The sequence below is a fragment of the Pelobates fuscus genome, chromosome 4 (assembly GCF_036172605.1).
Source record: "Pelobates fuscus isolate aPelFus1 chromosome 4, aPelFus1.pri, whole genome shotgun sequence".
Classification (NCBI taxonomy): domain Eukaryota; kingdom Metazoa; phylum Chordata; class Amphibia; order Anura; family Pelobatidae; genus Pelobates; species Pelobates fuscus.
In genome coordinates this window covers 350,069,353-350,095,610 of record NC_086320.1, presented here as the reverse complement: position 1 = coordinate 350,095,610, position 26,258 = coordinate 350,069,353, and the positions used below count along the sequence as shown (strand labels likewise).

Sequence of the window (26,258 nt, the reverse complement as noted above, 5' to 3'; positions counted from 1 at the left end):
GAATATTTCCACCCAATACACAGTGATGCAGATGATGCTTTCTCATTTTTTAAAGAAAAATAACAATTGTGGCTTTCAGCAGGCATGGCAGTTGCGTATGTGAGTACCCAGTTATCTGTGATCAGGTACTAGGTTGTACCTGGCCCTGTGCCAATGTTTGCCAAGTAACTGAGACTCTGCAGTTTTTTTTAAGATTGACAAAAATGAAAAATAAAAAGTTACAGTAAACTTTATTATAATGCAATTTTAGTGAATCTCCTTCCTGTTCTCTAGACAAAAAAAAGTAAATTGAAAATTGCTTTAACCCCTTAAGGACACATGACGTGTGTGACACGTCATGATTCCCTTTTATTCCAGAAGTTTGGTCCTTAAGGGGTTAAAAGATTGTTAATCTTATAGTTGCCTGTCTTGTTCTTTGTTTGATTCCAGAATTTCTTTTCATTAAGCCAAGAAACCCTCCCAAAAAGGCAGAAGTTAGCCCTGCACTTGGAGGTCAGCATTGACAATGGTACTCATAAGCTACAGTGCTTATACAGACCCAATCTGAAGGAGTAACCTGTACTCTATTCCAAATCTCTGTGCTTTTAAATCACAGGTTTTTGGTAATACCGTAATGGCTATTAAAGCTGCCTCCATCTGTAAAGTAGATGCTAACATTGTGGCCATAGAGGAGATCTTCAGCTTGTCCATTTTTTGAGAATGCATGCTTACCGTGCTCTGAAAAGCCCCTCCAGTATTGGTAGGTTGTTTAATAGGCGATAGAATTTTTAAACAAAACCACTTGCAGGATCATGGAAGCAGTGAAGCACAATCAAGCTGCTATGTATCACAAGGTCCAAGTCACGTCTCCGACCCTGGTTTTAAGTTTTCTACATGCTATTTGGAATACTTTTGGCTGTTTAGGACCGCGTTCCTCAGTGTGCTATGTGCACATCAGCACCCGTGTGTTCCCTTGTGTGTATATGTTGCTAAGAATAAAGTTGTTGCTATGGGTACGTTTTAGTCAAATCTTGGATAGTCCATTACTGGGGCATGATTGGGTGAAGATTGAGAAATAGCTGGTATGGGGATGTTTTGCTGTTTCTGCGCACATACCATGGTTAACTTTTCTTTGATTTTAAACTCCTATCTGAACTCTTAACCGTTAATCAGTAATGTGGCAGCTTGAAATATTTGCAGAGATGTCCCTCACCAGGTCTATCTGTTGGGTTCTTTGTGATGAGATGTTTTACAAACATTCAGTCTGTAGGGAGATGCATGTATATGTCAGATAAAGTGTGGGTGAGAGGATGAGGTCATTCTTGTTTTCATGGTGTGCCTGTGACACACATTATATGAATATTCTTGAAATGAAATCCCACATACAAAGCAAAGAATCGTTTTTGTTACATTGGAAAGCCTGTTAATTCGCCCCAATGTTCGGAGGTCACTTCCAGTCTGCAGTGTCTCTTGTGGCTTTAGTGTGCATGCAACTTCTCCAGGTGCTTAAATTGTTCCATTAATAGGTTATTCCAAGCACACTGCAGTAGTTATGGTATTGGGAGTTAGTACCCTGGTGCCATTCCCCCATAAGGGGTCCAAACCTTTTAGGAACAGGTTGCCTGGTTCAGCCCGGCGCCAAGTCTCCTCTCATACTGGCTGGACCACGTACGGCAGAGCTGCTGAATCAGATGCCGGTCGTTTATCGACTGAGTGCTCTCTGCCAATGAATGAGTGTCTGTCTGTACAGAATTCACATTAGTCATCTCTGAATTAGCTGGCTAATGGCGCTGCTGGAGGTGGAAGCCTAAATATGTCCTACTGAGACGCTCCTGGCACTGTGACCACTTCAAAACACTGAGACTGTCATGGTGCTTGGAATAACCCTTTACGTGTTCTTGATACATGCTAGTGGCCGTCAGTATTTTTTATTTAAATGTATATCTCTAGCTAAATATTATAATGAACAAAAATAAATTTTAAAGGCTGTTGTATCTTGCACTGTTTTATGGTAGACTTGTGGTCATTAGCTGGAGGAGGAGGAGAGATGCTATATCCTACCTACTGTGTCTGGGATCAGGTTAGTAAACATTGTTAGTTATAAGCCAGAGTCTTGCTGCTGTTGGGTCATTTGCAAGCCGTAGGTTGGAATTTACTTGACTGGAAGAAATTCTTGGAATGGGACTGAGAATGCCAGGGATTAGAAACCGATACTGCAAACCAGCATGTCACATTCAGTTTGTACATTTTAGATGGCCCATATTTCTGGCGTCTGTTACTCTGCTCGCTGTTCTAGGAATTGGCTTCTTGCATTTATGTGACTGAATGTAAAGTTTTTTTTTTGTTTTTTGTTTTTCTTTCCATAAACTGTATTCAAACTGAAACATCTAAAAAAAAAAAATTATACATTTTTTTGTACATTTTTCTTGTACAGATAACATTCTCTTTTATAACAAAGAAAAATGTCAGTTTAAACAAACAACAAACATTGATTACCGTAAACATATGCCATTTCTATTCTCCCTCCCCCTCCACCCTCCCAAGTTCAATATGATCTAATCCCTAAAGCAACATAGAGCTGTAACTAACTTTTTTTTTTTTGTCATGTGATGTTGGAAACGCCATTTTGTAATGTTTCCACCTTGTTTTGTTTATAAGTCTGCAGCATATTCCAGAGCACTAAAGTATCTCCTAACAACGTGCTTATTAGTTGAAATAATTTAAATAATTTTATTATTAAAGGGGCACTATAGTGTCAGGGACTTGGTGTATTCATGACAATATAGTTCTAAAACACAGTTTAGGTAGTCTGCCCCCCTTACCTCTTGTTCGATTACATGTTACAGATACTGAAGAGACTTGTGTCCATCAAGTTCAGCCTTCCTCACATATGTTGTTGCTGTTGATCCAAAAGAAGGCAGAAAACCCAGTCTGAAGCGCATCCAGTTTTGTAACAAACTAGGAAAAAATTCCTTCTTGACCCCAAAATAGCAGTCAGATGTCTCCTTGGATCAAGCAGCTATTACCCCACTAATTAGAAATGACATCTCTGTATGTTATGTTTTTGCAAGTATTTATCCAATTGCAGTTGAAACATCTATATAGGCTCTGACAAAACCACCTCTTCAGGCAGAGCATTCCTATTCCTTATTGCTCTTACTGTAAAAAAAACCTTTTCTTTGCCTTAGATGAAATCTCCTTTCTAAATGCAAAAACCTTGTGTCCTATGTATAGCCCTGTTTATGAATAGATTTCCACACATTTGGTTTGAACTGGCCCCGAATATATTTGTATAATGTTATCATATCCCCTATGAGGCGCTGTTTTTCCAAACTAAAGAGGTTTAAATTTTTTAACTTTTCTTTATAACTAAAATGCTCCATTCCTTTTATAAATTTTGTAGCTCGTCTCTGCACTTTTTCTAGTGCCATTATATCCTTCTTTAGAACAGGTGCCCAAAATTGCACACCATATTCAAGATGTGGTCTTACCAGCAATTTCTAAAGAGGCAAAATTATATTTACATCCCAAGAATTTATGGCCCTATTTATACATGACAAAACCATACTGGCCTTGGCAACTGCAGATTGACATTGCATATTGCTGCCTAATTTGTTGTCTATAACAATTCCCAAATCTTTCTTGTGTGTGGTTATCCCTAATTCACTACCATGTAGGGTGTAAATTGCTTGTGCATTCTTGTCCCCGAAGTGCATAACTTTGCATTTCTCTACATTAAATTTCATCTGCCATTTGAGTGCCCAGTCCCCCAATCTATTCGATCCCTCTGCAGCAAAGCAATATCCTGCTCACATTTTATTACTTTACAAAGTTTTGTGTCATCTGCAAACACTGATACATGGCTTTCAATGCCTATTGCAAGATCATTTATAAATATGTTAAATAGAAGTGGTCCCAAAACAGAACCCTGAGGGACTCCACTTAACACTTTTGTCCAGCTTGAAAATTTACCATTAATGGTAACTCGGTGTACCCAAGAATAAGAATATTCATCTAGACCAATTTCTTTTAGTTTGAAGGCTAACCTATTGGGTTAGTTTGACATGACCTATGTTTCATAAAACCATTCTGATTATTGCTAATAACAAAGTTCTTCCCAATGAATTCCTGAAAATTATCCCTTAATAGCCCTTCAAATATTTTCAGTCACAGAAGTTAAGCTCAAAGGTCTATAAATTCCACGCAAGGATTTGAAACTTTTTAAATATAGGCACGACATCTGCCTTCCTCCAATCCTCCGGTGCAATACCTGAAAGGTGATCTACTCACATTGTTCAAGCGCCATGCGGGGCTTCTTATGTCTGGCTGCGCCCACATTTCGCCTCCTGGGCTGACATCAGAAACTGATGATCTCAGCCTATCACTATGCTTTCTCATAATAAAGCATTGGATAGGCTGAGATGATCAATTCTAATGATCTCAGCCAAGGAGTTGGGACCGAGCCAAACTCCACTCTGGCCAATCAGCATCTCCTCATAGAGATGCTTTGACTCAATGCATCTCAATGGGGAAAGTTCAGTGTCTCCATGCAGAGCATGCAGCACTGACCCAGGAAGCACCTCCAGTATCCATTTGAGTAACTACATTACGACCTAGTAATATTGCCACGGAATATGCTGGCGCTATATAAATGCCAGTAGTAGTAGTAGTAATAATAATAGTGGGACACTTCCAGTGGCAAACCCGGCCTTTTCTCTGAAAAGACAGTGTTTACATTAAAAAGCCTGCAGAGACTGGCTATACTCAGCAGAACAACTACATTAAGCTGTAGTTCTTCTGGTGACTTCAGTGTCCCTTTAAGGCAAACCTATGCAGTAATTTTATATTTTATAAAGATATTAAAATTAGATTTCCAAAGAGGTGAGTGGTTGCTGAATGAACAGTAATTTAACGCCTTTGGCTCAGTAAGTTTGCAGGTTTTTTTTTTGGTCAATCTGTTTACAGGTCTATGTGAATGCCTGGTGAATGCACAAGCCCACCTTGGGCCCCCAAAATAGCCCTGATTCTAGAGGGAGAGGCTGGTTCCATTTATTTGGTATGTCAGGATAATGTGCAGGGCAGCAAGAATCTGAACAATGCTTCATTCTTTCTGTGCTATGCCAGCAATGCCCTGTAAAATAATTTGGGTCTTGCCAAGCTGTGCACATATGCTGCTGCAGTTCAGAGTCATTGTCTATTTGACAGAAATGCAAAGATATTCACAGCACAGTGTCCTCCTTCCTGGGTGCACAAGGGGTTAATTTTTGGCAGGAATCGTGTAGTTTGTGGATCACATGCCAATGACACATCTCCTCCCCCTCAATAAGGGTCTTAATGTCATGTGTTTATCATCTGGTTGTGGTATACCGCATCCAATTTTTGTGTTGAGCTCAGTTATTGCATGGAATGTTTACTGCAGAGAGCGGTGCTGAACCTCCTGTTGGTAAAGAGCAGATTTTGGAAACTGTTTGACGCTTTATATACAAATGCGTTTATTTACTAAATTGAAAATTTGAGGTCAAACTAAAAACTAACTTCCAACTTTTCCCCCATTGCGTTGATCTATTTCCCACATCTAGTGGTTTGGTTTGGTGGCTAGACCCAGGAGTAATAAAGTATGGCATTGTGAATTCTGTCTGCTTGAATGATAGGAATTGTCTGCCTCGATTTCTGTATTTGTTACCCACTGATGTTGTGGTTTAACCTGTGGATTGTTCAGAAAATGACAGCCGGATTCCATGACTTACGGGTAGAAACTTTGCATCTTCTTGTCCTACTGCCAAACTCCTTTATCACTCCCAGTAATTCTCAGCACTCCCTGTGCAAGTGTGAACAAGTGAATGGATTGTCTATATGTATCTGCACATCGCAGGATTAGTGGGGCAGCACCATGTCCGTTTATGTATTCTGCTATACTCTAGCTAGTGTAATTATTGCTCAAAATTAACCTTCATTTTCTTATTCAAAGACTTAAATCTTTCTCTCCTTCATCTCGTTTTCCTCTAGTACTTTAGACTTCACCTCAGTCTGGTTTCTAGATCGGTGTTTTGTTTTTCCCCTCCTTTACAATTTTTCTTAATTATGAACAAAGCATTTTGCTCCTAAAATTGAAGTGTAAAATTGTTTTGACTGTAATAAAACACACATTCTGTTAAATCTTTTTTATTTTGTTCCTTCAACATTTTACTGTTATACAATTTTTTTTTTTTTGTTGTTGTTGATGAAATTGTGACCTAGTGGTAACTGTGCTTTAAAGTAACTCTATATATTAGCTACTTGAAAGCTTATTGATTTTGCCTGTGGATGAGAGATCTCTAATGTATTACAAAGTTCATACCTCTTGGCAAATCGTAAGAAAAGTCCTCGAATGTAGACTTTACAGAGCACCCTGGCATCCACATGCGCACATTCTTCTCGCCATTACAACCCTTGCATTCTTACACTTTCTCCACACAACTACTTACATTCACAACCTCTCTCCACACAATTACAACCCTTGCATTCTTACACTTTCTCCACACAACTACTTGCATTCACAACCTCTCTCCACACAATTACAACCCTTGCATGCTCACACTTTCACTACACAATTACAACCCTTGCATGCTCACACTTTCACTACACAATTACAACCCTTGCATTCTCATACTTTCTCCACACAATTACAACCCTTGAATTTACACATACTTTCTCCATACAATTACAAGCTTTGCATTCTCACACATTTTCTCTAGTCTACACAATTACAACTCTTACATTCACAAACACTTTCTCCCCATTGTTACAACCCTTGCATTCATGGTGCCAGTTTACAACCCCTGCATTTCATATGTGTATATCATTTCTCTTCCCCGTGATAGTCTTAACTCACAGCCCATCATATGTATCTTCAGATCAATGTTGATCACCTTTAAATTGCCTAGCAACAGTGTTGTGAAGAGCACATCTAGCCTGTTTATCTCCATTATATGTGACTAAATGTATCCTTTCAAACCAGCATTCGCTCTTTTCATCTAGCAGTCACAATGAGCGTTTCTAACCAGCATTTAAAAACCTTTTCAGATCATCTGCTCTCTAATCTGCCCTGTTGGCTAGTGTATGCAGCTTGCATGACATGACTTTTTAGATTTTTTAATTTTTTTTATTTTTTATTCTGTCTCTCATTTAACACAAATCGCCGCACAGCTTTTTGCACCGTTAACCTCCAATCACACAACCTTGGTGTTGAAATTGTCAAATGCTTCAATCAAAACTGGATTCATTCTGCAGATGTCTGTACGCCCACTTGTCGCCTGTATAGAATAACCTCTCTTTATGTAGGGTCACGTGAGGACAAGGCCTGGCTGGGGCTATACACAAGCTTTGTAGAAAAGAAAAAAATAGGGGGGAGGGGGGGGCGGGGAGACACAGAAGGTAGACTCTATGTGGACTGTCTTTTTATTTATTTATTTGAGGATCATGATCAGAAACCATATTTAAAAATTGCAAACACTACCTTGCGTTGCAGATGGCAAACTAGAGTGTGCAAATTGGTAGTGTGGCTGAACTCCGTGGTAAACGTCTGATTCTCGTTTTTTACATAGGGCACTTACGACAATCAGAAAGCCATACTTCACACTAATGACTCTACTTTTCTTTGTATATTGCGCGTTAAGGTAATCTGATGAATAAGAGCATTCTTATCTCGATGTTTGCAGATTTCTTATAATGTTTACAAGCCAGAGTTCCTCTAAAGGGTTACAATGTGTTAAAAATATGAAACAAGAATTTTTATTTTATTGATTTAATTTTTTTTAAATAATTTGGATGCATAATGTAAAGTGCCCTTTTTTTATATTTAATTTTTTATAAGCTAGAGCACTGTAACCCAGAACACAGGTGTGATCTGCTTTGTTTTTATGATTTCCATTCTGTCCTGTGACCAATTACTTGCTGCAGACCCATGACTTGTTGCTGCATTTGTACATCTCCCCCTCCCCAACACCACACATCAATTCTTTATTACTTATTCCTCACCCCTCATCCATCTCTTCAATTCCATATATCTTTTCACTCTAACCGCAGTCCCATGCTGACGGGGATTATAAAACCAGAACCAACCTTTCTGTATCTTTCAAACCTGTACCAATCCTTTCGCAACAATATCCATATTTTCATAATCACCTAAGTTACCAAATGTACATTGTTTAATGAATGTCTACCATACATCTATATAAAGTACTTGGATGTCTGTCTGTCTGTGTTTTTAGGTATTGATACACTGCTATGGCAATGCTAATATCATTCTAGTACGTGTAGATATCTAGAGGACAATGGCTGGACAAATACACAAAAAATAAGTCCTCTGTTCAGACTCCCACTACTCCTGGGCGGCAGCAGTGACCATAGTACACATGAGCCCCTCAACCTTCATTTATTTAAATATGCATAGGGATTTGGGATAGTGCGTGGGTAACTATTTTCTTGGACAATGGCTGGACGCCCTATTCTTAAGGACTCCATCAAGTTCTGTGTTCTCATATTTATAGATTGGGCACAGTGAATGTTCATTATTCCCAAGGCTGTCTGGTGTCAGTCTATGTGAGTAATACTGCAGAGGTGTAATTAGTGTATTGGGATGGGCTTTTTAGTCTTGTTTTTAAACTGAGTGAGTCATGGTAATCTTGTATTTTCGTAAGGCAGGTCCATATGGTGCACTGAAACTAGTATTGCATGATCCGTCTCTGTATCGATTGAGTGACCCTTACTGTAGATGTAAAATGAGACCCACTGGTGGTCGAGCCCTGAAATATCCCGTCTAGCTATTGTATAATTTTTACCCCTGGGAGGGGGAATCTGAAAGTCTCTGCAGCTGCATCCATTTTATTAAGGCTGTTTGGCGTTCTGCCTCATCCATTTCATTTTTAATTTTTGCAAAATCACTTTTTAAGTAAATGAAAATGTTGCATTCTGGTGGTTTTCACGAAGAGCCATAAATTGCAATTTTATTATTCTTTATTATCGTCGCTGAAGATCTGTGTGTGTTTTGCTCTCACTCACGCTGCTCTTAGAGTAAAATGTTTTTAAGGATTACTCTAATGGGTCTCCCGCAGCTTTCGATCTCAATCCATCCTTTACTCCGTGTCAGATGCATTACCCATTCCAGTCCTCTGTGAATTAAATGTGGCTTATTTACTCTCTCGCTGCATGTCTCAGGTGTTTGCTGCACTGTAAGCGCCTACTCACCAGAGACTGCTAGTGTTGTTCCCATCCCACAAACGCTGGCAGAGACACTGTGTACCCCCCTCCTACCCAGAGACAAACACTATCGCTCTATGCCTGGTTACCATAGAGATCAAATGCAATGTGATCAGACCATTAGGGAGCTGCTGCGTTGGGCTCTCTATTCAGAGACCGCACAGCCATGCCTGCCAGTTAATGTGAGCTGGCCCCCCCAAAAAAGCATATTCTGATCACCTGCCACTTTAAATTTCATTTTATTTTTTTTCACTTTATCTTAGACGTGTTGGTGATGAGAAAGTAAATTAAGACTAATTTATATATGGCTTAATTTGTAAGTTAAAAAAAAAAATGTTTAAACATCATTTGAAAAGAAAAAGCCATCTGCTCAATTTTATTTATTTTTCTTCCAGTTTTTGTTTTCTCTTAAATGTTGTTTTTGTACTAAAGTCAAAATGATGTTTTATAAATAACCTGGAGTTTTTTGCATTATTTTACTTCAAATGGATGTGATTGTTTGGGTACTAAAACTACCATGCATTTATATAAAACTCTATATAGCCCCATACGAACCAGTGGCATTTTTTTAACCTCGCAGTCTGGTCCCTAAATGCTTTATGCTTGTTATAGTGTCCTGCATATTTGACATAATCAGAACTATACGTTCCTGCTTTTTAATTGAGTGGAACAATGAACTAAAGACTGGTAGAACATTGTGTGAAATGTATTTCACGAATCTCTGGAGTGTCCAGTTTAGCCATCATAATATTATGGACATCCCATAATCACATTTGGGGCAAAAGGCATTCTCAGAGTCAATTCATGTCTCCTAAACAGCGACTAGTTGGGAACTAATCTGCAGATCACATTATCTGATTGGCTGTTGGCATCGCAAGGTTCTCTGCAACCTTTGCCTAGGGTTTGCAAATTGTGAAGGGATTGAAAGATCGCCACCTCCAGTTTGAAATACGGACAGGTCTGCAAGTGATTCTAAACGGTTTATACCCTGATTAGATGGAAATCCTTTATTTCCATTGTTAATTTGATTAACGGAAAGATGTGTTTGGGTGACTGTGACTTTTAAGTGTGTGTCCGTTGAATATTTGTATTTAAAGGACAGGTAAACCTGCAGCTATAAAGAAACGTAGGCTTTATCTTGGCTAGCCAGTCAGCTAAACCTGGCACTGATGTCATGGCTGGCTAAGCATACTGGGAGTCCTTGTTCTGGAACAGGTAGCCATCCCTAAGCCTTTATATATGGCCCTGCTTTTTACAGCCATCCTTGCGCCTTGGTGGGTTTATAACAATGTGTTTTCTTTTCTTTTTGTTCTTTATCACAGTGAAACTGTTTAAAACAAAGGCGGTTTTTCCCGAAATGTTATGACCTTTATCTTTTGATTTCCTAGTTAAAGAGTGATTAGATAACCGCTAAACTGAAGTATCTCTGTGCAGCCCTGCTTATTTAGGGAGATGGAACAATTAACCATTGCATTTGCAAACATCGGCATTCTATTACCTAGCCTAGTGGGTGCCCACGTGTAACCTATACCAGGAATTAGTAACTCGAGAAATGCTTTGCAACAAAGGAAAAGTCAGCTGACACCTTGTTTCTTGTCCACATAATCTATAAATGTCAGAAAATTCCTGGAGGTTGCTGTATCATAGTGCTTGGCAATCTGTGCACTCAGGGTTAAATAACTCTCATCATGCTCTGCCAGACACAGGTATTAAAGTGAAGCCGTTTAACCGTTGGAAACCTGCTTACTGTCTGTAACAGTGGCAATACATCCACATGCAGGAGGTTATGTTTAGAAAAAAGCATTGATCAAGGTGTAGTGGTACATGGACACCAATGGGAATTCTAGTTCAAAAACAAGACTGACAGACCAAGACCTGCAATTTTATAATTAATGTTCATTTCGTGTTTAGTGAAAACACCACGGTCTGCTGTCTGTTTTCATTGTGGAGGTTAGCTATATTAGTGTTGGGAAAAGATTCATAAGAAAATGCTATTTCCATGGGTTTTGAAGTGTGAAACCTCTAACATGTTGATGTTGCGGCTGAAAATTATGGATCGTGTAATACAAACATTGAGGTCACATCTTAGAACGAGAGTTGGAAAATGTAAAATGATATACATGATTTAAAAAGGAAGGACAGGAGGTACTGTGAGGACATGCGAGATGTGGGATGCCAGGTAGAAATAAATGAGGTATGTACGGCCTACGTATTGCCTAGTCAGAGCAGAAAATGGGCCAGAAGTAATGTGTATAATAATAAAAAATAAAGATTAACAAAATGGCTTCCCTCTTGAAGCTTGCTGTATTATTATTGTATTATGTTATTATTTATATAGCGCCAACAAATTCCGTAGCGCTGTATCTATAGGAATAGAATTTGTAAGCCATTTCCATCCTGTGAATACTTTTCTAACAACCTACTTTGTATCCCTACTTTTACCCTTTGTGTCACTATACCCCACTCCCTTAAGAATGTAAGCTCAATGAGCAGGGCCCTCCACCTCTGTTCCTGTACGTCCAGTTGTATGGTTATAATTACATGTCTGTTAGTCCACCCATTGTACTGCGCTATGGAATCTGATGGCGCTATATAAATAATAATCCTCACAGAGCCAAAACTTGGTTCAAGACATTCTGTGAGGATGGAAGGTTCTGCACTGTGTGTTCCTTTTTGAGTTGTTTACCTCATGGTAATCACAGGGTTACATACATGGCTTTGGACTTCCCTATGCTCTGGGCATGTAAACAATCCTGTATTCTGGTTCTTCCCACCAGCCAGAAATACAAGCATCTATTGCTGCTTGCACGTCCCTTTTCTGGCCATCCTGTGCCAGTTAATGACTTGTTCAACATTCAGATTGTTATCTGTGGTGACAGAATTTGCAGAATGTGGGTTTGTTTTCCAGGGGGAGGGACAGAGGGCAAAAGGTCAGAGCTGATATGGTGGAGCAGCTGCTGTAGCGCAGAGTAATATGTCCATGGTTTACTTGTGCATTAATATCTATTTACTGTGCCAGCAGACACGGCATCTGCTGCGAGTACCCAGCCCTCTCAGGGTTAGTTGTGTATACAAAATATCCACCATGGAGGTTCTTTGTTACAGATTTATAATTGGTAATGTAAACTCTGAATGCATAGGATGAACCCATTAAAGGGGTACGGTTACTTCCAAGACTTTAATATAATGTTTAAGTTCCCCCCTTTATTTAACAAATGTCCTGTCTGTAAAGTGTAAAAAATAAAATAAAGGCAGACGTCCATATCTCTTTATCCTCTATCTGAATGCCTCCATATTGGCTTCCAGTCAGTCATTGTTATAAGCCCAGTCCTTTCTATGTGGCCGTCATTATAGGGAAATAAAACCAGGTCTGTTTCTTCGCCTCATTTGCAATATGTGCCTTGGCCGTGCCTGGAATGAACTTGATTTTGGTACCATTTACTAAATCTTCACTATCCTTTTAAAAGTAATGCAGCATTATTTACTTAAAGTTAGCAAGTTATAGGGGATTGTTATTGTTTTTTTTTTGTTTTATAATTTGGTCTGTTGTCCCAAAGTATTATCTAGGCTAGGGGATCAGCACCTTATAAATGTAACATTTACTTGAAGCCTTATTAAAGAGATATACATACTTCTAACCAAACCGGCTTATTAGTTTTAGGATTTTATCATATGTAATCCCCTTTCAATTTCTATTTTAATTTTTTTTCCCTAAGTACCTGTTTTTTTTTGGTTATTTTTTATATTGGTTTTTATTTACTATTGCTATGTTATATTGCATTGTTAATAAAGTATTTTTCATAAATTGAAGAGATTGGAATACAAATTTCACGCTGAGAATTAAAAATAAATAAAATTAAATTAAAAACCTGGGATTCTGGGTGGAAACCTGCTGGTCTTCAGAATTTGTCTGGAATTTGTAGATGTGTTGAGCAGTACTCTGCTGAATTTACATAGACGGTGCCTCATAGGTGCTCAGATTTTAATGCATTAATTTACTAGAATGGCTCCGCGTGCATAGGTGGTGCTTGTCGAAGTGTTTCACAGGGGGGACAAGAATACAGAGGAGGTGATTGATGCACGTCATTACTGGAGGTGTTCAGGCGGGTGTTGAGGGTACCAGATGCTACCGTTATTGGAGAGAGAATCCCAAGTGGTTCTGAGGGAGCAATTTTTTATGTACTGACAAATGGGATCTAACATAACAAATGTGGTCAGCTTTAGAAGATCAGTTCACTTTAAATTAATGTTTTTGTATTATATATTTTTTTTTTATAGGTATCCAAAAACAAAGATGGACGAGAACAGAGTGAGATGGTATCGCCGGCGGAGGAGGAAGGCTTTTCGTGGCCTGGTCCGAAGTCTGTAGCCTTAAGAAGAACTTCTGAGGGGTTTGGTTTTACTCTACGGCATTTTATTGTTTATCCCCCTGAATCCGCTGTTCACACCTCCTTAAAGGTAAGTTGAATGCCATTATTTGATTAATCTGTACACTATGCTAGTTTTACACCTTCCTGTTTCCTTATCTAAATAGTTGTTTGTGAATGTTGCAGTCAAAATGTGTTTAGAAAAAAGTGTTTAGAAGGAATTAATTAACTGAGTGTCAGCTGCCATTCTCAGTCAATTAATTCCATCCAAATAGAACAAGACTGAGGATGCCTGCGAAGCTCAAGTTAACTTCAGATTGTTTTAAGTGAATAGTACCTGCAGTGACTAAGATTTAATTTGAACAAAAGAAGAGAGGTAACCGCGCCTTGAAAATAACAGAAATATATAAATATACAAAAATGTATACGTACACAATGGTAGAGATGATGATATCTTATATAATTTAACCTCAAAGAAAAAAAGAGAACATACAAGATAATAGTGCAGTATATCAAATACAATGAGTATGTGAATGAATAATTGAGAGAATCCTCACTCACATCTCCCAGAGCTAACAAGGAGCTCTGCCGTTGGTGCGCGTGGACGGAACAATCCCCGTCTTAGGATATATATGATGTGATGGATGTCTTGAACGTCTCAGATGGATAAGTATGTAAAAGAGCAAAAAATTTCCAAATGGTGCAGTATGTACTAATAAATTGAGTGAAATAAAATAATAAGAATTGGATACTCACATTTACTAGAGCAGAACTTGCTCTAGTTTCAAAGCGTAGGTGGTATTGTCCCCACCAGGGAGCCAGGTATATGTGGAAGAGCAGAGAATAATAGATGGTGCAGTATGTACTGATAAGATCAAAAAATATAAAATGCTCAAAATTCAGTCCTCACATTTAATAGAGCAAGACTTGCTATAGTTTCTAAAGCGTAGGTGGTACAGTCCCCACCAGGGAACAGGATGATAACCAGGAAGTAAAAAAACGGAGTTAAAATATATATAAATAAAAACTATATTTATTATATAAAAAGTAAATAGAAATAAATAAAATTATAGTATTAAAGTCTTTGCAAAGTCCAATTTAGTCCACTTGACGCGTTTCACCTGTCAAAGGCTTCTTCAGAAGTGTCTGAAGAAGCCTTTGACAGGTGAAACGTGTCAAGTGGACTAAATTGGACTTCAGAAGTGTCTGAAGAAGCCTTTGACAGGTGAAACGCGTCAAGTGGACTAAATTGGACTTTGCAAAGACTTTAATACTATAATTTTATTTATTTCTATTTACTTTTTATATAATATAGTTTTTATTTATATATATTTTAACTCCGTTTTTTTACTTCCTGGTTATCATCCTGTTCCCTGGTGGGGACTGTACCACCTACGCTTTAGAAACTATAGCAAGTCTTGCTCTATTAAATGTGAGGACTGAATTTTGAGCATTTTATATTTTTTGATCTTATCAGTACATACTGCACCATCTATTATTCTCTGCTCTTCCACATATACCTGGCTCCCTGGTGGGGACAATACCACCTACGCTTTGAAACTAGAGCAAGTTCTGCTCTAGTAAATGTGAGTATCCAATTCTTATTATTTTATTTCACTCAATTTATTAGTACATACTGCACCATTTGGAAATTTTTTGCTCTTTTACATACTTATCCATCTGAGACGTTCAAGACATCCATCACATCATATATATCCTAAGACGGGGATTGTTCCGTCCACGCGCACCAACGGCAGAGCTCCTTGTTAGCTCTGGGAGATGTGAGTGAGGATTCTCTCAATTATTCATTCACATACTCATTGTATTTGATATACTGCACTATTATCTTGTATGTTCTCTTTTTTTCTTTGAGGTTAAATTATATAAGATATCATCATCTCTACCATTGTGTACGTATACATTTTTGTATATTTATATATTTCTGTTATTTTCAAGGCGCGGTTACCTCTCTTCTTTTGTTCACGTTACTCTTTTACAAGGTTGGGGTTCCTTGTATTGGTTACTGCTGCCTATTTTTATTATATAGCGAGCGCCTAATCCACACATTTTTTGTACATACTAAGATTTAATTAGCTATTCAATAGAATTCTCACTAGTGATCACAACATGATGACTGTACACATGCTCATCTGCAGCAACAACACACTCTGACCACGACCGTTTTAAAGGTCTGAATAAAGTGCAACGACGTCAAAGCAGTGTCATTCCCTCGCAACACTCAGAGGAAAGCGGCCCTTTCTGACTCACGACAGAGTGCCACCTCTACTGCTCACAAGCAGGTCCACATGAGCTACTTTTAAGCATGCCTCTTAACTTGTGCTGTCACGAACCCTAAAAACCAAGGTACCATACGATTTGACATGGCAAGTGACAGGTCGACTTTAAATATAAATTCTGAAGAGTGCAATGTTACAAATAAAAAAACGAATACAAGGCTGCGAATTGAAAAAAATATATATTTAACTGCAGGTCACAGGTCTCCTTTAATAAGGGTTGAGGGATGTGTTTAGATTTTAGCAAGAAGAGCAGTCTAAACAGAGAATATGGGACCAGATGAGATGAAAGTGGTTGCAAAGGAATGTAACATTTTGATGGCACCTGAAGATAATACAAAATAGTGAGAGAGAAGGAATTCTGGAATAATTAACACAAACGGAAGTTTAGAACTTGACACATCTGGTAGATTTTAGACAGGGCCATGTCTGCTCGTGCATGGACGGTTAATTCTGATTTTCTTTTATGGGCAAAGGTTTATGGGCCCTATATTTGGGGAGTGCCTTTTATTTTAAAGCAGTGTGTCATTGAGCCGCATACCTTGTGAATGTAGACAGATACATGTACACCACTGCACCAACCAGGAAGCACGCTTCTGTTAAGGTTTCCTTCATGCAAAATGTAATCCAGCAAGCGCCTTCATGGAATGAGTTATCATCAACATGTTTAAGAATGACGAGCCTACTTTAAAGGCTTCTATGGAGATTATTGGAGACAAAGTGCTGCAGAGCGTAGCACATACACAACTTTAACACCGTTACATCTACAGTAAACTCCTGAGCTAGGGACATCTTTATCTTATGGTAAAGATTGAGGTTGACAAATATTTAAAACAAAGGAACTTTTGTCCAATCCCACAGCCGTCACAAATGGTGGCTGCGGGATTAACTCTTAGTGGATGATACCACGGCCACACAAGATCTGTCCTTTTTCAAAATATGCAAATACCCCCTAAAGTGACAGATCTGCTTTAAAAGAGCACTCTAGGTATCTTCATCATACTGAATTGGTGATCGTGCCTGGAATCCCTTGTCATTGAATGCATCAAACCTCTTTGAATTGGTTTAACACTGAATGAGGGTCCATGGATGTTCATGGCTTTGACCACCACTTGAGGCCAGGTGGAGTTTTTTTTTCTGCGTTGGTCATACCACGTCATACCAGGGATGCAGTAACAGTGATAGACTGAGAGAGCCCAACCTATCTAATATCCATCACTGTTTGGACCAATGGCACCCTGGAATAAAAAAAAATTAAAAGATCCTGATAATGTGCAGTTTAAGCTACATACAGCTTGAGGAACAACACTCCCTCACAAGGACAAGGCTCCATGCAACATCAGTCCAATATGATCTGTGGTTTCTCCTTAACCCATAAGCTCTTACACGACCGATAAGTAGTTTATCAAACAACAGCAGTTCCACTCTTTACATAGTATGTATGGAACTTCTCTATAAATTCACAGCAGCCATACTGCTGCTATCCTCCAGCTAGCTGAGCTCCGTTTGGCTGACAGGGCTCTGTGCAGCGATCAGCATAGTACATGTGCGTGGTGGCCACTACACGGCTCCCTCTCTGGTAAGGAGAGAGATCAGTCCTTTCTTGTGCATATTTCACACAGCTTTGATGGAATTGATGTAAGCGGTCAGGAACACAGGATTCCAGCTGCCTAATTGACAACTGCAGTTATAATCCACTCCGAGAGAGGAGGGTAGGTGCAGGGCACTGTAAACAATGCAGTTATCCGGCTTTGAGGGACCCTTTTAATGTCTTAAATGTACATGAATCTGTGTGTGAAATTTGCGACATGCCTAGCACAATTTATAGAAGAGATCTGAAAGACGACCTATCACTCCTCAGTTTGTGAAAGTCCTCGCTCTTAACTCCATGAATTTTCTGGAAGCGTTTACTGGCATGAGCAGTTCTGTAGAGTATAAATGATACGTCCGCAGGATGGGAGTGTGGGCAACCCCATTGGTCCATGATACCTCTGCCAGAAAAGTTCTGTACAGTCACGTTGGCTCATGCATTCCTTTCGTAAGTCAACGCATGAGCAAGCCCCCCAGGCACTGGGTACGGAGAGGTACCCCCACACCACCTATACCTTTTAGTTAGCCATTGGGTTGTTGAAAAATGAAACCAGTAAAAAAACGAGCACGTCACCGGCTTTAAACCCTGTATCTAGTTCATTTTACCTATTTTTGTCCCATTGGCTCTGAGGTAAATTTACTCCCAGATAGTATTCGCAGTTCACACTGCAGCCTTTATAGAGGGTAACTGTGCCAATAACAAGACGCCAGAGAAATGTTTCAAACAATGGGCTGGGTTGCTTAGCGATTATTCCCTCAAGGTGTGTGTGCTGTGACTGTGCCATTTCAGAGGTGTGTCTTGTCTAAGAATGAGTGCTGTCTTTGTAACTTTGTAAGAATCTGCTAGTGTTGGCAGACATTGAGATGTGTGTGTGTGTGTGTATCTCTCATCTGTCTGTCTAATCTATCTATGTCTGTCTGTCTATTCTGTCTAATCTATCCCTATAAGACTAGCCTCTTTTATTCTGGAAGCAATAGTTGGATATTTTGCATTTGAATAAATGTAATATGCATAGATAAGGGGACATTCCACACACCTGAAGCACTTTAGCTTCCTGAAGTGCTTTGTGTGAACTGTGTGGTATTTTTGTTTCCTTTTATTGCATATTTCAATAAAAATTGTCACGTTATTAAATGACTTGTTACACCCCTTGGTTGTTTTAGCTCAGTGGAGCTATACTCCAGTGGCAGCAATTGCCCAGAGCACCTGCCTTGCAAAGACTTCTCATTGAGCTGCATTGGGAAGGCTGTGATTGGACAGCTACAGAAAGTCTTGGTTTTATTTAGAATCCAACCTTTTCAAATCTAGCTTATTGGCCACATTACAGAACATACCAGAGGTATGTAAGGTAGGTTTATCTAGGAGCTCATCCAATTTTTATCTGTTAAATTATCAAATGTGTTATGCAAGTAGTAATATTTTATAGACTCCATGTCGAAGTCAAGGCCCGCTTTAAAGCGATAACAAGATGTAACCTATTAAGCTGGTGTGTGTTACAATACTTTACTTTCTGCAGCTTGTTTTTAAGCACCCACACTTTGCACATGGTTTAAACTGCTTTAATGTTTCTCCCAATGTAAGTAATGTCCTGTTCACCAACAATTGTTACGGGTGTCCTGGGTGTAATCCTATGGTGAGTCGTAACAATGCAGGTGGAATTGGGCATTCCATGGCTTTGTTTTATTGTTTTTAAAACTCTAGGTGGGGGCTGGGGTTGCTTTTATATAAACTTGTGAGATTGTGTCCGCTTATAGCTGGAGTTCCTTGCTTTGTTAATTAACGTTTGTTAATACACAGGTTTAATTCTATTTTCCTGTTTTGCTTCCTAGTCATTTCTAATTCAGAAACTCATTAGGACCCTTCTATCCAAACAATGGTGCGTTTGGTGATGTTCTCATTACATCCTTTTTCCAACTTGTAGGCAGGGTTGTTGAGAGGTCGTTGGCTGCCCACCAAACTACATTGTCAGTAAATCTGGTCTGATGAATGGCCGATAATGGAACTACCATCGCATCCTCTGTTACAAATCCGTAACTCTCCAAGTTGCCACAATATGCAGGAATGTTTAAAGCTTCAGCAGTTCCAATTTTGTTTATTTATATGTGCATAAATATATAAAATTTATTTTTCCCCCCCTTTGGCTCCCCCCCAGCTCTTAGCACCCAAAGGGTACGAAGGTCCATATTGGAAGCTTTGCCTGCTACTCTTTTTAAAGGAACGTTATAGTTACCCAGACCACTTAATGTTGTGGTCTGGGTGCTGTGGTTTTTTTGTTTGTTTTATTTTCAAACCTACCGCTAGACATCCAAACCTGTCGTCCTGACTGCCACTAGAGGTGCTTCCTCCTCCAGACATAGTAAAACTGTCTGGGATTCAAATGCTGCTGATTGCAGCATTTGATAGAGGAGCATGGTGTTTGGATGTGCAAGCATACCTCCAATCCATTGCTTCTCTACAAGAAATAATATATTGGACGAGATTGCAAACATGTCAGCAGGCATGCTGATCTCTTCCAAAGGAGGTGCTGGAGACTGCAAAAAAAGTACTCCTGGCGCTGCAATTGTGGTAATTTCATAGTTCTTTAACTTTTATGTTTAAAAAAAAAAAAAAAAAAAAAAGGGGTGGTCAAAAGGGAACCTGTAGTCCCAAAATAACTATTACTTTCAGAATTAGAAGTTCCCTTTTAACACTTTCTGTCATCCTCCCTCTCTAGCACAAGTCTGCTTGGGTACATCTCTTCCAATCTGTACTCCATGCCCTTTTAAGGGATATGTCATTCACATGGCACCATAAACCTTATTTTAGGATTTTATGATCTAGGCCTCTTATATATATATTTTTTTTTTTACTATTTTAAAACAAATCCACTCAGTCTATCATCTCTTTGTGTTCCCACGAAACCTTCTCTTCTAAATTCTGTTTACCTGCAAAACAATAGTCCTGCTCAATATCCTGTAAGTGTTTCAACCTGGAGTACCTTGCACCCACCTTGCGCTTGTGCCCCCCTTTTAGAAAATGTCTTATGTACTGCATAGATTTGCATAGTGGGATTTATTTACTACACTGGGGATGACGAGAATTGACAGTGGAACTGCAATTCCGAAGCTAAAGAAGATGAGCTGTTAAACTAATTCTAGAATTAATTTGTCTTGCCCGCTTGGTTATTTTAGAGTAAGATTTTAAAGTTTACTGTCATGCTAATTGTCGTTTAGTGTGTAAGTACAAATGAATTGAAGTTTGTGAAGCTGAAACACAATACATTAATTTCAAGATTCTCCAACTGTAACAAAATAATGAATCTAACATTTATATGGCAGATTCACCTAAATTATTTCCTATATCGGTCGAAAATTAAACAGCAACATACCGTACCTCTTTGTCTGTACCATAAAGAATCTAGATCCAGACAATGAGTCAGACATATCTCTTTATTACAGTCTGCCTTGCAAGTTATATCGTATAACGAGAGTTGCTTTCCTTGGCTGAGATGGTTATGATTTTAATGTTCCTCTGAAACTCTGTAAAGACGCCAATAAGCTGTAGTGGTTATAGTGCTTGGGCCGTCTTTCACTATAATCAGATCCCATGGTCACACTGAACTTAGCCGCAATAACTTGTAATTCTCTTTTTTTGCTTCATATTGAACATGTTTGTTTATCATAAGAGTGTGCAGCTGTCCCGAGTGGCTCCCGTAGTACGATGTGTCTGAATGTATAGCTGTGTACATGCGTGTAATATATAGTTGTTTTTGTTTTGTTTTTTTCTTTCTGAAGCCCTGAATTAGTCAGAAACCAGTACATTCGTACCTGCCTACCAATGCCAGTATCAATGCATTATTTGCCCTACTATTGCTGTAGTTTTGGTCCTTGTTTGAAATTCATTTTCCAATTGTGTGAAGGAAAGTTTCAGATACCAATTAGCAGAGTCCGTGGCTCGAATGTTTTACTTGACTAATCATTGTTTACAGTCTGCACCCTGTTGATAAGTGATTGGAAGTGAGTCACTGCTGCCTAGGGCTTCTTTTAGAATTTTATTTTTGCCCACAAGTAGTTTTTAGTTTTGTTTTCCGTCTCCACACTCCGATACTGTAGCTGTATTATTATGCCATTTTTACACAAAATAACTAGTCTTTAAATAAACTATTTGGTTCCCATGTGATAACTCCATTGGCAATGCATCGGCTGCAATATCACGTTAAACTTTATTCATTACATTCTAGTGAACTGAAAACTGAATTTCCGCATTGAAGCTAAAATATCCAAACCGAGACTATAGAAACGTTGGAGCTTTTTTTTTTCTTTTCTTTCTATTTTTAAATACATTTTTTGTTTTGTTTTCAATTTACAATTTAATGTTTAGTCTTATTAATTGTTGATTTGGGAAAAGGTGCGTGGAAGGGAGTTCCACTGCCAAAAATGGCTTGATAAATTATTGTTGGAGAGTGCCGCTCTTGTCACCATAGCCACTGCATTGGGCTTGCAGTGTTCTTTTTAGTAGCCGTTATACTTTAAGGTAAACTTGTCGTGATAGTTCTCTACTATTAAAACACAGGTTTACTTTCTAAGTAAAGTTACTCAGACCCTAAGCTATAGACATCTAGGAAGAGGTCACATGGGGGGGGGACATGTCTGAGTTAAAATAGATTAAACCTGGCCTAACTGGCTGATAAGTGTTATGACTAACCCTTTAGTGCCCTTTATAACATCCATGTTGGTTATTTACACCATAATAACAGCATGGAATGTTTTACGCGAGCTGGGCTAGGTCTTCACTAATGCAGTGGATATCCTAGAGAGAGAGGCACATCCACCCCCCTTGCTAATGCGTATATTATTGCTTATGGTTCCTAGTGGCCAAGTGTTGCATCCCTCATGGTTTTGTCAAACACTAGGCATTCAGTGTAAGTTTATCTATGCTAATGAGTTTAACAGTAATTCCGCCAACGTGAATCCTATTTTTGCATATGAACATTTTGACCTAATTACCGTGTCCCAGCCAGGGTGCAGGCTTTAGGTGCAAACAGTTCATGTTTTTTGTTTTTAAAACCATTTGGAAAATGTTTTTACATAAACACCAGTGTGTGGAGGCTTTTCTGCCTCCGTGTTTTTTGCACTTAAAATAAAAAAAAAAACTATGTATTTTTAAAAAAAATTTTCTCTATGTTGGGTTTTTAACTCGTTGTGTGTGAAGTCCTACCTTTATTATGTCTGTGTAATAGTGTACTGTCCCTTTAAATATTACTGCAGTTCTTTTTGTTACTTCCCTCTGCTGCTAGTTAGAGTTAAAAAAAAAATTCTAATCGGATTATTGGACGACACCCCAAAAATCTGGCTGCCCCCTATTGTTAATGGAGCTAGTCTAGCAGCAAAAAGGCGAGACACAAATAGCCCTTAGTGGACATGGCCAGTGCCTGTCACTAAAGCAGCCTGGATACTGGACAGGCTACTCATTTATTTTATTTATTTACAATTTTTTTTTTTTTGCTATCAAACTTTATAATTTAAAAAAATTGGGCTTGAGAAATTCTATCTAGCATTGTACTGCAGGACCATTTTTACAATTATTAATTTATCGACATCTTGTGGCTAAATTCTGTATTGCATTTTTAATTTGCATTTAGCCTCAAAATGGCCAACTTATTTAACGCGTTTATAGGAATATGTCTTTATAGTTTATTCTCTGTATATTGGGACCATTCCATCCCCTGGAGGGAATAGAGCCACACAGGCATATTCTTATTCATGATTAAAAATCTTTAGTCAAATCCATGTATCCAGTCTGGCGCCTTACCAACTTGAAATTTCACCAGCCCTCGCTGACTACTGCATTCTAATGATAGTAGTATGGTTCTTGAATTGTTCTTTTAACACACAATCATCACTGCATTCACTCATGCTGTGCACTTTTGAAACATCGAGAATAAAATATTTATCCATTCAAATTGCCTGAAACACAAATATAAGTGAGATAATGCAATCACCCATGAACTCACAAGGGAATTCCCATACTAGAGATTGCTGGAGTCCAAAAGGTTGTCTTGTTTGTGGGTTTTTTCTGTGCCAGATGCTAGTGTTGGGTACTGGTCATTAAATGGAATTTTTGGTGTTCTTTCTAAAAAGTTTCTGCAGGAATAAATGTTATCCTACAATGTGTCTTAACCACATGTTGGGGTATTTTCAACATCAGTCATTGAATAGTTTGTTTAAGCGTCATTTTTATGTTAACGTTATGTTTTTTTGCTTGATGACAGAGGGAAAAACCCTTGCCTAGTGAGTCTGTTGCACTGTATAACCATTAATCTATTACCCATAAAGCATCTTTACGCGCAACATTTCGGCGTAAGCTAGGAGTGTAAACTATTTTACTTTAAGTCCCTTTGCAATTTAACACTCCGTGTAAAAAGCGAGGGCATGGATTGGCTGATTAGGTATTTGGATTTGTGGAATGTCCGATTTAGTCTGAGTCCCTTTAACTTTTTAAGGCATCTTTGTCGGTAGGTTGCAATATTTTATTCAGTATTATGTTTTTGAGACCACTTACATAAAGCAATTTAGTGGGAATCTGTGATAATCTATTTGATTCAACACATCAGATGGCTGATTTTGCGTGACAGTAAAGTATGTATGTAGATGGTGCTTGCCAAGAAGCTGTTGAACTCTTGCCACTTCCCCAGCTTGTGTGTGTTTTTCCTACTCTGTACACTATAAATTTCTATACTCTGAAAACAGGAAAACCATTGTACTGTAATGCAGATTGGGATGCGTTTTCATAACACAATACACCGCATCCTTCGGATTGCATTTTGTCTGTTTACGTTTTCGGTTTTGTTTTACAAATTATAACTTTTTCCTGTTTACCTGACCATGAGATGTTTTGCTTTTATTTTTAAACACGTTTTACTTTATTTTTTTATTTTTTTTATTTCTGCATTATATTTTAACCCTGCTATTATAGGCAGTTTTATTAAATCAACAAAAGTAGTGTGCATCACAAGCATCGTTGAACAGTAAGGCTGCAACAGTAGCCAGTTGGTATGAAGGTGGAGTGACCATCTGCTTTAGAAACCCGAGTGTAGAATTGTAATTTGTCTCCACAGAGAATACCATAGTCACGGGGTTGGCGAATCCTGGATATGGAAAGGTATTTACTAAGGTGTTCTAGTGTTACATCAAGGCATACGGGCTATCCTGAAGTCAATGATGAGCTCACACAGATTGGTCAAGATCTTTGTGTTGAACCTTCTGGCCTTCATCAAAGTCCCTCACAATGTGTCACATACTGTAAAAAGTTTTCATTAAATAGGAAATAAAGACTTGAATAGCTGGTGTTAATCAAAAGGGACCATCAAGTCTGCCTTTGCCACCTCTTCCAGAAGTCTGTTCCATGGTTCAACCAAACATTCCAATAGACTGCCAGATATATTCCACAAAGTTCCTTGTGTTAAAAGCTTAGAATTGTACAAGGTATTAAACATGTAATGGTTTACTTTGATGTGACTGTCACAGTGGATGCTGCTTGTGTTTGTACAAGGCCCCAAATTCAACATGAAGCTCCATGGGTTGGTAGTAAAAGCAGTTGGAAGAAAAACAGGAGATCATTGTGATAGGAGATGGCGTAGTCATTCACTCAAGTTGTCCAAGCTTAAATTGGCTAACCTTATTACTGGCTACCAGCTAAAGAGCGATCGGAGTGTCTGCTAAATGACATGTTCCTCTCTTTTGCTCTATGGAATGATACATGCTTGCAATGCAGGGCATATTTCTCCTATTTTTTAAGTCTTTGCTCACAAGTATTTGCACTCCATCTTATGGATACCTTAAGGGACACTATTGGCACCTAGACCACTTCAGATCATTGAAATGGTCTGGGTGTATATGCCAGTTTGCTTAACCCTGCAAAGCTAATTATTGCATTTTTTTTTTAATAATAATAATAATAAACTGCAATAATTTGCTTTGTGTGGTAACTCCAGCTCTAGTGGCTGTCTACCAGAAAGCCACCAGAGACGTTTAGGTGGTTAGGCTGGAATCCCCGTAAGGGAGAGCATTGTATAATGCTTTCCTTTGGGGAAATCCTAATGCGAGCTCAGCAATTGCGCATTAGGTTTTCCACGCCGGCTGATGCAGACAGAGCAGAGGCGGACCAGAGTCCGCAGCGAGGGCCATCGGTGCTGGACTCTTAAGTGACAGAAGGGGTTTTCCTGGCACATTAGTTTCCTTTTAACACACAATGGATAGTAGTTTTTTTTCCAAAGTAGTGTAATGCTCATTAAGGGGTGATGCTCTTTCATCCACCTCCACAGCAATCTGCGATCAAACATTTTTTCATAACCTGACTCATCGTCTGGTTGCTAACCAGTTGAACACTTTGTAGAGGTCATTTTAAGTTTTAATCACCTGGCACACTAAAAGAGATTTTGACCTAAATTTGACGGACCTAAAAAGCATTGGTTGGTATGTTTACTGAATGACATGACTGGGGGCAGGGAATAAGTGCTGAATCTTAATCCTGTGACATCTGACTCCAGACAATGGGGTTTTATGTTTTACTTGGGAATAATTCTATGCACTGGAATGCACAGTCTTAAACTGGTTTAATTCCTTTATATCTGGCAGATCTGTGTGTCTCCGTTTAGTGCATCCAGCTATCTCTGACGTTAACTGAGGGTATGGGCTTTCCATGGTTCGTGTAAGATAGCATTGTTTAGGCTACCTTTACCTGTATTTACTTCTCTACTTGGTTTAGACAATGCAAACAATACAGTAGCAATGGCATGTCTTGATATGTTAT

General features: G+C 38.7%; 1 protein-coding gene across 5 annotated transcripts in view; it reads left to right on the top strand.

Annotated features, from left to right (window-relative positions):
- ARHGAP21 (Rho GTPase activating protein 21) overlaps nt 1–26,258 on the top strand; it is a 121,227-nt gene that overhangs the window by 33,633 nt on the left and 61,336 nt on the right. For all 5 annotated transcript variants that reach the window (XM_063452557.1, XM_063452558.1, XM_063452562.1 and 2 more), the window contains exon 2: nt 13,495–13,674. In XM_063452557.1, coding sequence (XP_063308627.1) covers nt 13,495–13,674 — 180 coding nt within the window. The remainder of the gene's footprint in view (nt 1–13,494; nt 13,675–26,258) is intronic.